Below are 16,699 nucleotides of genomic sequence, written 5' to 3'. Positions count from 1 at the left end.
GCTAAGGGGGGCTATGGTACGTCTGATGGCACTGAAGGAGTTCACCTGACCAGGTATCACAGACACCAATACACTTCACAGTCTGGCCTCCAGGGGAAGCTAAGGGTGCTATGTATTAGGCCACTCCTCACAATCTGGTAAAACTGGGGGTTAGATAGGAAGTTAGTCAGAAGCTGACTGGGTTGGAACCAGGCAACATCCTGTGGCAGAGGGTGTTGCAGGGGAAGATTCAAGGGGGTCCCTGTCAGGGGTGGGATCCTGACAGAGGCCTAGCGAACAGAAAGAACGTTACGGGACCGCGCCTGCACTTCATCGCGGCGGTACCCCAAGAAAGGACAAGAAGCGAGGTTTATTGTGCCGAGTGAGAAACGAGATCAATGCAACAAGGAGAAACGCCAGTAGGAGTCGTGCTGTAAGATGAGGCAACATCCTACTGAGGCGCGTAGCTGGTGGCCGGAACGCCGAGGAAGTATTGAGCTCCAGGCCTTACTTCAAACCTACGGCAGGACAGTCAGTTCTAGGCGGGCTGTCTCACCCAACATCACCTAAGCAGACACAGGGGGCAACATCTGGAGAGGGGCAACTCTAGGGTCCCAGAAGACCTCCGAGCCTACCCGTCATACGGGTGCGTCATAGCCATATCATCTGGGGGACGAAACAGAACATCATAATCGAGTTGTGAGGGAACTTCAGAAACAGACACAACAGTTGTGAGGACTATCCCGTAAGCACAGCAGGGAAGGACTACAACACACAAGCGCTAGAAGGTAGGCACAGATTTCCACCTGCAAAGGGAACTCTGGAGGTGCCATCGGACCGGCTGGACTCACGCAGCCCGGTTAACCGTATTCCGGAGTGAGGATCCGGAAGCCTTCAGTAAAGAGGTAAAGAGACTGCAACCGGTGTCCTTGTTATTTACTGCGACCGGCACCACACCACAACAGCATCACTCTCCACCTTCATTGGACGCCCCTCAGCAGGGTCACGGGCCGGGTCTAGCCACCGTGACAACCCCAGAACCGAGACAGAGAGGCCCGGTACCGGGTACCCCTCGACCCTGCGGCAGTGGGGGCGCTTCATTATATCCAAGGAACAGCTTTCCATTGAGGACCACTCTGCCGAAACCACCTTGACGGATTACAGCAACCAGACGTACAGAAGTTCTGCCACTGTTTCCAGAATACGGGATCACTTTGCAGAATATTTTATTTCACCCGAAGGAAGAATACACTGGCAGGATGAGAGAGTTTAAACACTTTGTATGTAACCTAGTAATAACTGTTACCTTTACCCATGTTGTGTACCTATTTGGTTTTACCTTTTACCGATGTTGTGTACCTGTTTGGTTTTACCTTTTAACAAAGATGTGCATCTGTTTGGGTTGTACCCAAAGTATTTTACCTCTTAACAATAAACCTTGTGTAACCAAATTGTTATTTGACACAAATTAATAAATACAAGATAGTTGTAAACAAAAAGTTTTATTAAAATTTTTCTTAATCAACCAAACTTTTTTTGAAACAGAAGAAATAATGCAGCCTACATACACTAAAGATTTTCGTACGTCAGGGTGGAGATACTGTTGGAGGGGCTGTCGGATAGGGACACTTCGACAGTGGGAGTGTGCAGAGAGGAATGTGTTGGTGGTGGGGAAGGATCAATAGGTAGTGGTGAAGGAGTGGAGAAAGCAATTGAGCGGGTGGACAAGAAAGTGGGATTGGGGTTAGGAATTTGGTAGGATGGAGGGGTGTAGGTTATGTTTTGGGAGGATTGAGAGGCAGAAGGAGTGATGGGTGGAGAAGAGGGTTGGGAAGAGGGTGATAGAGGCTGTTGGAAGTGGACAGGGAGAGGAGGCGATGATGAAGTAGATGGGAAGTTGTAAGGGTCGGGATCATCATATGGGTGGGAGGCTGGTAGTGTGGCTGGTGGAAAGGGGCACGGGCGTGAGGTTGGTAGTGCGACTGGTGGGGAGGGGCACGGGCGGGAGGCTGGTATTGTGACTGGTGGGAAGGGACACGGGAATGCTGGAAGTGTTGTGGAGTTTGGGACGGGGCACGGGCACGATGTGGGTGATGGTGATGGTGATGTTGGTGGGATGGGTTACGGTCTGGTTGGCGGTACGGGTCAGGAGGATGGTAGTGGCTGTAGTGATGGACAGTGGAGGAAGGGGGGGCAGTTGAAGCATGGGTGGCAAGAGTATCTGCTCTTGAGGCAATGAGCGCTAAAGTGGACTGGCAGGATTCCATTACTTGCATCTGCTGAGAAGTAGATAGCGCTTCCATTTGCTCAAGTACCGACTGGAAAAAAGTGTTGTTCGGTGACTGTCTTGCCTCTGAACGCATCGTTACCAGAAGTGTATGCATCTCGAGTATACTTTTATTTATAAACTTAAAACCTGCAGCCATTTGCTCGGACAAAACTTTCAAACTGTTCTGGAATGATGCGTTCAGGTGTAAGAACTCGGGCGCATAACTCTGTACCTGACCCCTCTGCCGAAGGTGCCCCGATGCTACAGGTGTACTAGAGGTGGCTTCAGCAGAGGGGTGGGGTACAGGAAACGCTATATCCTCACCAGCAGATACATGCAATGGAACCGGCCAGGATGCTCCAGCGCTCGTGGATGGGACAGAGGGATTAGAAGTGTGGGAAGGTGCAGAATGGGAAGGTGCAGAGGGGGAAGGTGCAGAGGGGGAAGGTGCAGAGGGGGAAGGTGCAGAGGGTGATGGTGCAGAGGGGTTCTCACTGTGAAAGTGTCCCTCGGTGGCGGCCTCCTGAGGGATCGCCCCAGAAGGGTTCAACTGTGCTGCAGGCTCCCAAATGACAAACAAAAGAGAAAAAAACAAACAATATACTGCCATTGCATGGCCCTGGCTGAAAGAGCAAAATAGGTTTAGACATATTAAACATTTATTAGTGCATGTGGTGGGTAATATTTACCTTCGTGTCACCATCGTTGACCTGAGGAACGACAGGGCTCGGGCATACTTGTATTTGCTCCTGCGTCCTCCAGATCCACTCGGGGCCCGCATCTCTTTGTTGAACTCCTTCTTAAAGCGATCCCTGATCGACCGCCACCTTTTCACAATCCGCTCACCTGTTAAGAAAGGAGAAACACAACTTTGTTAGAAACAGCATTTTAGAATGCATCACCAAAACTGAACTGAGGATACTTACGTTCTTGAATCTGGTCCTGGACATCAAGGTCCTCCCACCTCGCTATCAGTTCTCGGCAGATTTGCTCCCAGAGTCGACGGGTCACTGAGAGATCAGCATGGCGGCGGTCAGCCATGTTCCACAGCGGCTCCCTGTCTCGGACAAGATCGATGAGGAGGTCAATATCAAGGCTGACCTCCTCACCGTCAGAATCCGGATCACGCTGTGAAACCTGTTGGAAAAGGGGAAAAAAATTAACACAAAATTTGAAACATTGCTAACCTCCAAGGAAAAAAAGAAAAAAACCTACACGATGAGGGCCGCCACGAGTGTCACGCCGACGACCCTGGGAGCCAGTGGAAGAACCTCTTGCTTGAGCACCAGATTCCGAACTCTAGAAGAAAAATAACAAAAATTATGTGCTTGTTGGTAGCCTTTCTATGTGTTGTGTGCCATGTGATATCTATAATAAGTTTTGTATGTGTTGTGTGAGCTTAGAATGTATCAGTTTCTATGTGTTGTGTTCGAAGTATCTTGTGTTATGTGTTGTGTGTAGTATAGGGTGTGGTTCCGCAATACATGACAGATACATACCAATTGTGAGCCCTCTCCATGTGTTTCTCCACCCCTTCCCTCTTCTTCGGGGAGCACCTCTTCAACTGGGGAAGCAGCTTCAGCAGCTTCCTACAAAGATGAAAGATTACAAAATACATTAGATATACACTCACACACACTCACACACACTCACTCACACTCACTCACACTCACTCACACACACTCGACAACGATGGAGCAAGATAGCTAGATTATGTTCATATTTACCTCTGTGCGTCGCCGACGAGGAGGAGGGCTTCCAGAAGAAGACATGGCTGCTGCTCAAGTACGGCTTGGCTCTGCGTTAGGTAGCTGGCTCTGTGGCAGGTTTCTGGCTCAGTGGCAGGCAGGCTCTCTGGCTCTGTGGCAGGTTTCTGGCTCTGTGGCAGGCAGGAGAGCTGGCTCTGTGGCAGGCAGGCCCTCTGGCTCTGTGGCAGGTTTCTGGCTCTGTGGCAGGCAGGAGAGCTGGCTCTGTGGCAGGCAGGCTCTCTGGCTCTGTGGCAGGTTTCTGGCTCTGTGGCAGGCAGGCTCTCAGGCTCTGTGGCAGGTTTCTGGCTCTGTGGCAGGCAGGAGAGCTGGCTTTGTGGCAGGCAGGCTCTCTGGTTCTGTGGCAGGTTTCTGGCTCTGTGGCAGGCAGGAGAGCTGGCTCTGTGGCAGGCAGGCTCTCTGGCTCTGTGGCAGGTTTCTGGCTCTGTGGCAGGCAGGAGAGCTGGCTCTGTGGCAGGTTTCTGGCTCTGTGGCAGGCAGGAGAGCTGGCTCTGTGGCAGGCAGGCTCTCTGGCTCTGTGGCAGGTTTCTGGCTCTGTGGCAGGCAGGAGAGCTGGCTCTGTGGCAGGCAGGCTCTCTGGCAGGTTTCTGGCTCTGTGGCAGGCAGGCTCTCTGGCTCTGTGGCAGGTTTCTGGCTCTGTGGCAGGCAGGCTCTCTGGCTCTGTGGCAGGTTTCTGGCTCTGTGGCAGGCAGGCTCTCTGGCTCTGTGGCAGGTTTCTGGCTCTGTGGCAGGCAGGAGAGCTGGCTCTGTGGCAGGCAGGCTCTGTGGCAGGTTTCTGGCTCTGTGGCAGGCGGGTTTCTGGCTCTGTGGCAGGCTCTCTGGCTCCTTCCGTCTTGGCAGGGTGTGGCAGGGTGTCGGCACTTTTGCAGGCTGGAAATGAATGAAGGCCTCAATGGCACTGCTTTATATATAGTCCTGGGGGCTGGCCCATAGTTTTTTGAGCATGCTCAGTGTAAAAAGCCGGATCCGCCCGCCGGATCAGCCTTTTTCCGGATCCGGGGCAATCCGGCATCCATAGACATGCATTGTGGCGAAAAGTTGGAAAGGCCAGATCCGGCCTTTCCGGCTTTTTCGCCGCAGACAAAAAACATTACAGTAGACGATTTTTCCAGACGCCGGAATCGAATGTACGCCGGATCCGGCATCACGCCGGATCCGGCATCACACCGGAAGGAACGCTGGGCCATCCGGCGCCATCCGGCGCCAATACTCTTCAATGGGGGAAAACCCGGATCCGGTTTCTCCGGTTTCCAATTCCGGTTTTTGGCAGAAGAGCCGGAATTAGCCTGAAACAGAAAACCTGATGTGTGAAAGCAGCCTAAGTGTTTTTGAATATCCATATTGAATCAGGAGCCCCATATAATGCTCCATAAAGTTTGATGGGCCCCATTAGATGCTCCATATTAAAATATGCCCCATATAATCCTACTTAAAGGGTAATAAGGGCCCCATAAGATGCTCCATAGAGATATTTGCCCCGTTATAGTGCTGCACAAACATTATGGCCCCATAAGATGCTCCATACAGACACTTGCCCCATATAATGCTGCACAAACGTTATGGCCCCATAAGATGCTCCGTACAGTCACTTGCCCCATTATAATGCTGCACAATCGTTATGGCCCCATAAGATGCTCTGTACAGTCACTGCCCCTTATAGTGCTGCACAATCGTTATGGCCCCATAAGATGCTCCATACAGTCACTGCCCCTTATAGTGCTGCACAATCGTTATGGCCCCATACAGATGATCTGTACAGTCACTGCCCCTTATAATGCTGCACAATCGTTATGGCCCCATAAGATGCTCCGTACAGTCACTGCCCCTTATAGTACTGCACAATCGTTATGGCCCCATACAGATGCTCTGTACAGTCACTGCCCCATATGCTTTTGCTGCGATAGAAAAAAAAAATCACATACTCACCTCTCTTCGCACAGGACCCCCGGCACTTTCAATATTTACCTGCTCCTCGTGCGGCTCCCTCTCTCTTCAGCAATGACGTTCAGCAGAGGGCGCGTACTGACAATGTCACCGCGCCCTCTGACCTGAGCGTCACAGCCAGAGGACGCTGATGACGGAGCCGCACCGGAACGAGGAGCGGTAAATATCGCGCAGCGCTGCGCAGCGCTGCGCAGCGCTATATACTCACCTACTGCTGGCACTGTGCAGTCCCTGCTTCTTCCAGGTCTGCATCTTCTTCCTGTATTGAGCGGTCACAGTTACCGCTCATTACCGAAATGAATATGCGGCTCCACCTCTATGGGAGGTGGAGCCGCATATTCATTGCTGTAATGAGCGGGACCATGTAACCGCTCAGTACAGGAGACTACGCAGCGCTGGAAGAAGCAGGGACGCGCAGGGACCACGCCAGCAGTAGGTGAGTATAATTAGATAGCCCCCGCCCCCCCTCCCGACCCCCGGGTATGACTCGAGTATAAGCTGAGAGGGGGACTTTCAGCCCAAAAAAATGGGCTGAAAATCTCGGCTTATACTCGAGTATATACGGTACATGCCGTTTGGACTGTGCAATGCCCCAGGAACATTTCAGAGAATGATGCAGTGCTGTCTCGGGTACAAGAACTTTGAAACTGTCTTGTTGTATCTGGACGAAGTCATTGTCTTCTCCAAGACGTTTGAAGATCACCTCAAGCACTTGGCCAAGTTGTTTGAAACCCTGTCCAACTTTGGCTTGAAGGTAAAACCATCTAAATGTCACCTGTTGGAATCCACAGTGCAGTACCTGGGCCATTTGGTGAGCTCTGAAGGAGTGGCCCCAGACCCCAACAATGTCACCGTGATCAAGAACTGGCCGAAACCCAGTAACCTCTATGAAGTCCGACAGTTCCTAGGGTTGGTAGGCTATTACAGATTTATTAAAGACTTCACCAAGATAGCCACACCACTGCAAGACTTGTTAGTGGGCCAATCTAAGAAAACCAAGGGTAAGAATACCCCATTTGACTGGAACGACAGGCTGAAAGGATCCTTCACTCTGCTGAAATTGGCTCTCACGGGAGATGAGGTACTGGCCTACCCCGAATGCGATCAACCGTTTGTGCTGTACACGGATGCCAGCAACGTGGGATTGGGAGCAGTACTGTCCCAGGTACAAAAAGGCAAGGAAAGGGTAATTGCGTACGCCAGCAGGAAGCTTCGCCCCACAGAAAGGAACCCTGAAAATTACAGTTCCTTTAAGCTTGAGTTCCTCACCATCGTCTGGGCAGTAACAGAGAGGTTCAAGCACTACCTTGCCTCAGCAAATTTCACAGTCTACACAGACAACAATCCGCTGGCTCACCTAGAGACAGCAAAACTAGGTGCTTTGGAGCAGCGATGGATGGCCCGGTTGTCTAATTATGACTTCACTATCAAGGACCATGCAGGGCACAAGAATGCCAACGCCGATGCGTTATCCAGAATGCCCAACCTACCAGATGTGGAAGAGGATTCAGAGGAACTTGAAGAGGTAGAGCTGCCAGCTTTCCATCGCCCTAGAGCAACTCAGTACTCTCATTATGTGAGGAACAGGCACAAAAACAAACAAGAAGCCACGCTGAACCTGTTGCCCCACCATGGATGGGCAGAGACCCAGGACAGTGACCCCACGGTCCGTCTGGTGAAAGAGCTGCTGACGCAAGCAGATTCGCACCCTGGTCCAAATGATCCGCAAGAGACGCAACAACTGTGGAAGGAGAATGGCAAACTATTCATCTACGATGGTAAGCTGTGCTGAAGAAACATCGATCCACGCACTCATGAGTTAGTCTGGCAGATACTGGTCCCAAGACAAGATGCGCCAATGAGAAGAATATATAACTTGGCACTGAACTTAGATACGGTATGAAGATTTTTAATACAGTCCAGAAAATGAAATAAACAACGTTTCGGTCCTCAAATGGACCTTCATCAGGTACGTTGTTGCAATAAGGACTACCACTATAGTACAAGTAGGTACTAGACGGGTATACAACCCAGACTGAAACCGGATATGAGGTTAGGGGGCACTGGATGGCGTGGTGACTACAATTTGCAGTCATCTGTGCAGCTTATATTGAGAGAGATCACATGGTGCGTCCGTTGGAGGGAATGGTAATGAACTTCCAAATGTTCCAAAAGTGGAAGTGGAGTGGAAGTACGTAGGTCCACTCGTAGCACCAAGGGTCAAATCCCAGCCCGTTATAGGGACTGTCAATAATTGGTGTTACCTGTTTGAAAATGTTTGCATGTATTCCGTTACAGGTTTCATAATGGACATTGAGGTAATGGACAGTGATTACCCCAAAACTCTAATTGTAAATAGTTTGACACCCTCAAGGTGCACCCTGGTTCTGCCCACTTGCCGGCGTGGGTAGAGCCTTCTTTGTTTCAGCAGACTGAAGATAAAACCGCCTGGTGTGGCAAATACCGGGTCTGGATACGTCTTGTAGCCTGATCAAGACCTACGTTGGGGGTTTATGACGGGTCCCTCACATCAGTACTGTTATACTTATGAACATGGACACCCTAGTATAAGGCCAGATGTACTTTTATTAACTGTTTGGTTTTGCAACATTCAAGAACCGTGCCTCCCGTAAGGGATGAAAAGTTTAACTCGTTTTGATGTGTTTTCAATGTATTTGCAAAAATGTATTTTTAACCTGTTGTTTATGTTTCCCTTTCCCAGTCCAGGAGTACTGGATTTAACGCATTCCGAGCGATTGCCTTATAAGCGAAACCTGCATGAGAACTGAAGTACAACACCGGCCAAAGGGATAATATGGCACCCCAGGAGTTCGGGTACCACAGTAGTGCTGCCTTCCTCTCGGGGAGGGTAGTGCTATGCCTGGAGACAAGTGAGATTCCCTTTGCCAGGTTATCACACACACACCTTCCAAATCCAGGCCAGGAGGGGGAGCTCAAAACCCTGTTTTAGGCCAGCTTCCCTGGATAAATATCCTGGTTTGGAGGCGGAGTCCGTTTAGTCTGTACAGAAAGTCTGTGAGCGAGGACAGACAGGGACAGAGTGCAGTGGAGATACAGGACTCCAGGAGGCTACGAGAAGGCCTCCATGGAGTCAGTGTTCAGAATCCGGGTACTGGGAGCCCAAGGCTTTTGTGGAACTTTAAGACACAGAGCAAAACCGAAGGGCAGAGGATTACATGGACTTCGCCCATATTCACCTGTGGTACAGCAGCACCTTGTAGCCTGGAGTCTCTGTGAAAAGACCCCAGTAAGCAAGGCTCAAGCTGCCTACCATACAGGTACCTGTACCAGGACAGGGGAACGAATTAGGACTTTGCTGGGAACACTTAGTGGCAGCAGGGACCTCAGTTACAGCAAGCGCAGAGTGGAAGGCTTCTACCTGACCAGCCAAGGGGATTCCGCTTGTCTCTGGACTGCCTGCACTCCTAATTCACCTGTTGCCAGTGCCCTGGACTGTGGCCTACCATCTGCAGTAAACCAGGTAAAGACTTACAACTTGTCTCCTCCATTTATTCACCAGCACATACCATCCACGCTTTACACCATAGGACCCCTGGGGATCCCGCTTCACCTGCGGGAAGTGTAAAATCTGTGCTGCCACAACATCCCCCAGGGGACCCCTTTAATGCAGCATCAGTCCAACTACTGATCGAACTCCACAGGTGGCGTCACGATAAACTTTTAACATTTTCCCCTTTAACGTTGAGGCCCAGGGCCACAGACCGGGTCACATCCACCATGACATCCTCCTTGCGACTGGACCCGGTACCGAGTACCCCACTGCCCTGTTGACGACTCAACTTGACACCACGCACTTCTATCACACAAACTAATAACATATCACAAAACTTGTTGACTCAGCGTCTTCTTCAACCCGAAACCCTCCTTTATATCACTTGGGGGATTGTTTGAGACCAATGGAAATCTGCTCCAAGATATACATTAAAATGTTGGGTAAATTTCCAGTTGCCTAATTGCAGGATAAACTGTTCTGCCTTTAACAACTTTTAGAAAACCTATCCCATTAAGATTACCTCTCTCTCTTTCTCTTGGTAGACCTCTCTCTACCTATGCTCAAAATTTAAATAGTAACACTAAGAAGGACGCGACATTGCATTAAGAATATTGCAGGATGATAACATGTTAAGAAAATAATAATAATAATAATTTTTATTTATATAGCGCCAACATATTCCGCAGCGCTTTACAACTTATAGAGGGGACTTGTACAGACAATAGACATTACAGCATAACAGAAAGCACAGTTCAAAACAGATACCAGGAGGAATGAGGGCCCTGCTCGCAAGCTTACAAACTATGAGGAAAAGGGGAGACACGAGAGGTGGATGGTAACAATTGCTTTAGTTATTTGGACCAGCCATAGTGTAAGAATCGGGTGTTCATGTAAAGCTGCATGAACCAGTTAACAGCCTAAGTATGTAGCAGTACAGACACAGAGGGCTATTAACTGCATAAAGTGTATGAGAACACGATGCAAGGAACCTGATTATGTGTTTTGTTTTTTTTCTATTTTTAATAGGCCACACAGGGATAGTTAGGTTAATGCGTTGAGGCTGTAGGCCAGTCTGAACAAATGCGTTTTTAGGGCACGCTTAAAACTGTGGGGATTGGGGATTAATCGTATTAACCTAGGTAGTGCATTCCAAAGAATCGGCGCAGCACATGTAAAGTCTTGGAGACGGGAGTGGGAGGTTCTGATTATTGAGGATGCTAACCTGAGGTCATTAGCGGAGCGGAGGGCACGGGTAGGGTGGTAGACTGAGACCAGAGAGGAGATGTAGGGTGGTGCTGAGCCATGGAGTGCTTTGTGGATGAGGGTAGTAGTTTTGTACTGGATTCTGGAGTGGATGGGTAGCCAGTGTAATGACTGGCACAAGGTAGATGCTGAAAAATGGAAACAAAATTTTCAAAACATCTCGATTTTATTCAGTATGAAGTATGAGCAACATGGCTGTTATCATTGACGTTATTAATTGTTGAGACATGTTCTGCGGCACTGAAACCACTTAGGTGAATCATCAAGATCTGCTGCTGGCAGCTCCTGTGTAATTTGCTACCAATGATGTCCCAGATGTGCTTCATAGGAGACAAGTCTGGAGAAGCTACTGACCATTGTACTACGTTAATCCTTGCAGGCTGCTCACAATAACACCAGCCACATGTGGCCTGGTGCTGTTGTGATGGTAAAAGTTCTTCTGGGACACTTTGGAGAAATGACCTGCAGCATTAGTATCGAGGACATCTGGAAAGTCATTGGTCAGCAATTGCAAAGGGAGCTGCCAGCAGTGGATCTTGATGATTTGCCCAAGTGCATTCAGTGCGGCAGAATATTCCTCAGACAACGAATAATAACCAAATTGATAGCTGCCGAGGCTGTAAGTGCAGGGATTTCTGCATGTGCTCCTCATGTTGTTTCCATTTTGCCATCATTTGCAGGGCAGTAACATGTCTATCAATACTGTGATTTCCAGAACTCCATGACTTTTCCTTCTTAGTGTTGTAATTTCATATTGAGGAGTGTAAAACCTCCTTGTGCTGTCTGTTCTTTTCCCTCCAGTACTCCATAATCCTAATATGTGTTTCCTTTGTGAATGTGCGCTCTTCCACTATCGCCTCCATTTCTTTCAATCCCCTTTTTATGGCTGGTCTGCTTTTCATAGTTTCTCTGTATCTCTCCCTTCTCTCTGTCCTCTCCCTTCCCCATACTGTACAACTGTCTCCCTTCTCTTCTCCGCTCTCCCTTTTGTTATTCTCTGTCCCCCCTACTCTCTCTATTCTCTGTACTATTACTTCTCTCCCCTGGTTTTCTTCCCTCTCTATTACTCTCTGTGGACTGTACTTTGAGTCTCTAGTGAGGAAAGCAGATTACAAGTGTGTGTTGCTCTTTGTTCTTACTATGTTTTCCACTCTCTGAACATTCCCTGTTCACTCCCCTCTCTACAATTTAGTAATCTATCTCTATCCTCTTGCCTTTCTCTATTCTCTCCTCTCCTCTGCACTTAGTATTCCCCTATTCTATTCTCCCTCTCCTCTCTCTTCTTTCTCTTCTGAATCCCGCTCCCCTGTTCTCTTTTTTGTACTCTTTCTCCCTCCTCTCTGCTCTCTTTCCTCTCTGCACTTTGAATTCTTTGTGAAAAATAGATTAGCCATATCTCTTATGTGTTGTCACTACTTTTCGCTCCTCTGTACAATCCCTTCTCTCTGTCCTTTGAATTGTCTCTTCTATCTCTGATCTCTGCACCTCTCTGTAGTCTCACCCATCTCCTTTTTTCCATTCTCACCTCTTCTGTGTGTATTATTCCTTCCCTCCTTATTTTGTTGTTCCCTCTCTGCCTCTCTCTGTGCCGTTCTCTTTTTTCTCTCTTCTCTATGTTCTCTCTCATCTATACTTATATTTTCCTAGCACTGTCTACTCGCTTCTCTCCTCCTTTACTCTGTACAATCCCTTTTCTATAGTTTTTCCATAGTCTAATCTCCCCATTGTCACAATTCTCTCCCCTCTTTTTTCTCTGTTGTGCTCCATCTGTTTCTGTTCTGACCTCTCTACTCTCTTTCCTCTCTACTCGTTTGTCCCATCTGTCTCTCTCTGTCTTTAGTACCATTTTCTCTCTGTTCTCTCTTCTTTCCTTTCTTTGTCCTCTGCTCTCAATCTCTACACTTTTTCCTCTGCCCTCTGTTTTCCCCTCTCTTCTTTCCCCTTTATGTTCTCTACTTTCATTCTCTGTTCTCAACACTCTTTTTTCCACTGTTCTTTTCTTTTTCCTTTCCCTTCTATGTTCTCTGCTCTCTTTTTTCTCTCTTCTTGCCCTTCCCTGTTCTCTGCTCTTGATCTCAACACTTTTTTCCCCTGCACTCTTTCCTGTCCACTTGTTTGTCCCATCTGTCTCTGATCTCACATCTCCTCTCTCTCTGTCTTTAGTACCCTTTCCTCTGTTATCTCTTCTGTCCTTTCTATGTTCTCTGTTCCACTGCCCTCTCTTTTCTCCTCTCTCTTCTTTCCCCTTTATGTTCTCTCCTATCCCAGCTCTCTGTTTTCTTACTGTTCACTTGTTTTCTCTCTCCTTTGCCTTCTATATTCCTTGCCCTCGATCTCTACCGTTTCATCCTCTCCATTCTCTCTGTCCTCAACACTCTTTTCTCTTCTCCATTCTTTCTCTCTCCTTCCCCTCTATATTGTCTCCTCTCCTCTCCCTCGCTCTATCCTCTGCTTTCTCTTTTGTCCTCCCTCTCCTTCCCCCTTTATGTCCTCTCTTATCCCTCTCTCTGTCCTCAGCACTCTCTTTTCTCTTCTCCATTCTTTCTCTCTCCTTCCCCTCTATATTCTCTCCTCTCCTCTCCCTCGCTCTATCCTCTGCTTTCTCTTTTGTCCTCCCTCTCCTTCCCCCTTTATGTCCTCTCTTATCCCTCTCTCTGTCCTCAGCACTCTCTTTTCTCTTCTCCATTCTTTCTCTCCTCTTCCATCTCTTTATTTTCTCCTCTCCCTCTCTACTCACTCTGTTCTCTGCATTCTCTTTTCTCCTCTTTCATCTATATCTGTCCTTTCAACTCTCTGTCCTCTCTTCTCTGTTTTCTCTCTCCATTTTCCAGGAAGTGCAATCATTGATCTTCAAGTGACTGCCTTATCCTCCATCCCTGAGTCTTGATCAGCCCTGTTCCCTTTATCTCTGTATCATCCCTGGCATTATCCCTTCTTTCTGTTATCTCTGTACCCTCTCCCTACCTTCTCTGCACAACTCTCTTCCCTGTTTGCTCGTGCTTTTCTGCAGAACATATTGCAGATGCAGCACATATTTATGTGTCACATGAGGGTGCAAGGCAATGAAAAACTGAGGATGAGAGAGAGGGGTCTCCGACAAGACCATCAGTCATACCTGGATCCCAGGGGAAAACCCTGTAGTTCCCGGGTCCAATATTTATAATCCTGCTGTCTTTTTAGGCTTAGAATAGCCTTTGGGATCCCACCATACCTGGGCCTAGGTGGCACTGCTATGAAGGATCCGAGGCTAGAACGTTGACCCGGGGATCCCTTTGAGACAGAAAGAAATTTACTCTAAAGGTGGTCATAGATCTAAAGATTTTGGGGCAAAACACACATTTTGGAAAGATTTGTAGACAATATACTGTGTCTATGGAGGTGGGGGGCAGGGGCGAACATATCATTGGTGCAACCTGTGCAGGTGCACAGGGACCCAAGAGGTAAGAGGGTCCATGTCTATCTTCACAGGGGTCATCTTCTGTCTGTGCTCACCAGTGGTGAGGGGCATGGATGATGTAAGGGTAACAGCCCATTAAAAATTGCCATCATGGTCCGAATAGGGGATACTCGCCATGGAATACTGGTCGTGCGGAGAGTTATCCCTTCTTGCCACACATATTAGGCTTCAATGTGCCATTACAATAGAGCAGGGGGGACAAGGAGCTGCCAGACACATCTGCTGGTGGGATTATTGGCCGGATCTTATTGAAATCCCTCAACATAATCTGATATATTCTGAATTATCGCTTCGGATCAAATCCGAGTTGAGGTCTTTTTTTTGTCAACCCACTAATTTACGTAACGATGATCTGAATGTAGACATCTGAATGATCTACTAGTGAGTAATTACGTAACTATGATCTGAATGTAGACATCCTAAGATCCATATTTTTCTGTAGGAACGTATATACATACGAAGAAATCCTGGTGAGGACCCTTCATCCCCCTCCACACACACTGTCTGCAGCAGACGCTGACTAAATGCACACACAAGCGAACACAAACAAAAACAGGCACACACTCTGAGGAAAGGATAGATGCAGCCTGAGCATCCACCATCCTTCTGCTCTGAGGGGAAGAGGGGGAGAGAGACGGGAGGGAGAGAGTGCAGGAAGGTGACCAGCATGCAGGAGGAAGCAATGTGTTTCGCCTGCATCAGCAACACTGCAGTGTGAGGGGACAGCACGCAGGCTGCAGGATGCACAGCAAAGACAGATAGAGGGGAGGAAGCAGAAGAGGTATGTGCTGGGGGATTGCACCTTGTGGGATAGAAGGAGGGAGAGAGATGAAAGAGGACAGAGGTATGGTGTAGGACCTGCATCCAGCAGAGGAGAGGGCTATCTGCTGGAATATCTGCAGGCAATGGCCATGAGGATGAGGAACTGAAAGGTGAGAAAACAGGATAGCCTGGCCAGGATGATGGGAGATATAGGCGGATAGCTGAGGTATAATATGTCGGAGGAACAAGCATCGTTGCTGGAGGAGGACTGGAGATGGATGGTGATATGTACACAGGCAGAAAGATAGAAGGATGCATGTGGCATAGACAGGTGGAGAAGAGAATAACGACAGGGCAAATGCGCCCAGACGGCAGGGGTACGAGGTAGCGGGTGTCTGAGGAAGGGAAACATAAAATGGGATGATAATGGAACAAGACAGTCTTAAGCACTGCAGTGAATGGGAGACGCTCGTGTGATGGGGAGAAAGATGTTTGCGTCCCACCGGGAAAGAGACGTCTGCAGGACGCAGTGTTTGCGGTGTACGCGAAAGGCCAAAATGTTCAGGGCAGGTGTAGACTTGGGGTGATGTCCGACATTGTAAAACCCAACTTTAGGTCTTCCATCTACATGACGAGCGATACCAAAAACCCCGTAACGGGTCTGTGTCCGCCAGACGCATGCCGTAGATTTATGTAACGAGTGTTTTTTCTTCTTCACAGATATGGACCAGTCATAAAAGATTCTCTCTCCTAGAGTGTGACTAGACAGAAAGGAAATCCCATTGAACCCCAGCATATTGGTCTTCACGCCAAAGGAATATCTACGAGGTGTAAACGGCAATAATTCGACCCCCTACTTTTGGGGGGTAGTGGGGGTGTTTCAGGTCCCCATTACTTACCGTGGTTCTTTAAGTTTTCGACCAGGATGGCACAAGCCGCCAAGCAACTCAAAAAGATCAAGGATGTTGAAGCGCAAGCTTTGGCGGAGCAGAAAGAAAAAGAGGAATCCGACCGGAAGAGAAGAAGTCGATCCCGTGATCGAAAGAAAAAGGTAAGAAACTATAGTAAGGAGAGAGCAGGGTGCTGAGTACGCAGTAAGTTGGGGATGATGACTACATCAACTCTGCTGAGAGTATTGTGCTTCCTGTGCTTCATGACATCCACCATAAATCATACTTGTCCCATCAAACATTGAGGATCCTTGCCAATAACTTGTAATGGTTGTAATATCGGTGGTAGCGTGGCAAAAGAAACATTTACAGAAATGCAGATCTGTTGGGATTGCAGTGCAAAAGCGTAAAAACACAAAAGATGCAGCAGGATCCTCCTGTTTTTATTGCATTACTGCCAAATTTTATTATTGAGGTTCGTGGCGCACATTTGAATCAAAACTGTGTGAGCCCACCTGCCAGGACAAGGGGAGGTGAAAGGATGGCAGAGCAGCCCTGGCCTCTCGTTGCCTCTCGCTTGTGTTGTGCATGACAGGGTCTAGCGCCGTCGGTGAGGTCTTATTAATGATACGTGATGTAGTATCACAAGAGAGATGTGCTCCTCCTAATATCCTGGCGGCCTTCCCTGCTGACCTGAATGTCTACAATTAATTCACCTGAAATAACTCCTACTTGGTTGCTGCCTCCATTGCTTGTTCACCATGATGAGCACGGTTTGGAAACCTCGTAGAAATAATTGCTGTTGCATATGTGAGATAAGAGCTGCTGATATGT

At 48.4% G+C, this 16,699-nt stretch overlaps 1 protein-coding gene across 12 annotated transcripts in view; it reads left to right on the top strand.

The window, feature by feature from the left end:
• Positions 1 to 14,794: 14,794 nt before the first annotated feature.
• ANK1 (ankyrin 1) overlaps positions 14,795 to 16,699 on the top strand; it is a 346,825-nt gene continuing 344,920 nt past the window's right edge. For 11 of the 12 annotated variants that reach the window (XM_077262204.1, XM_077262207.1, XM_077262202.1 and 8 more), the window contains exons 1-2: positions 15,002 to 15,145; positions 15,696 to 16,026. In XM_077262204.1, the coding sequence (XP_077118319.1) occupies positions 15,901 to 16,026 (126 nt within the window). In that variant the 5' untranslated portion in view covers positions 15,002 to 15,145; positions 15,696 to 15,900. The other variant, XM_077262199.1, reaches the window with a different exon arrangement.

Source organism: Ranitomeya variabilis, chromosome 5 (genome assembly GCF_051348905.1).
Source record: "Ranitomeya variabilis isolate aRanVar5 chromosome 5, aRanVar5.hap1, whole genome shotgun sequence".
Taxonomy (NCBI): domain Eukaryota; kingdom Metazoa; phylum Chordata; class Amphibia; order Anura; family Dendrobatidae; genus Ranitomeya; species Ranitomeya variabilis.
This window is presented reverse-complemented; position numbering and strand designations above follow the sequence as displayed.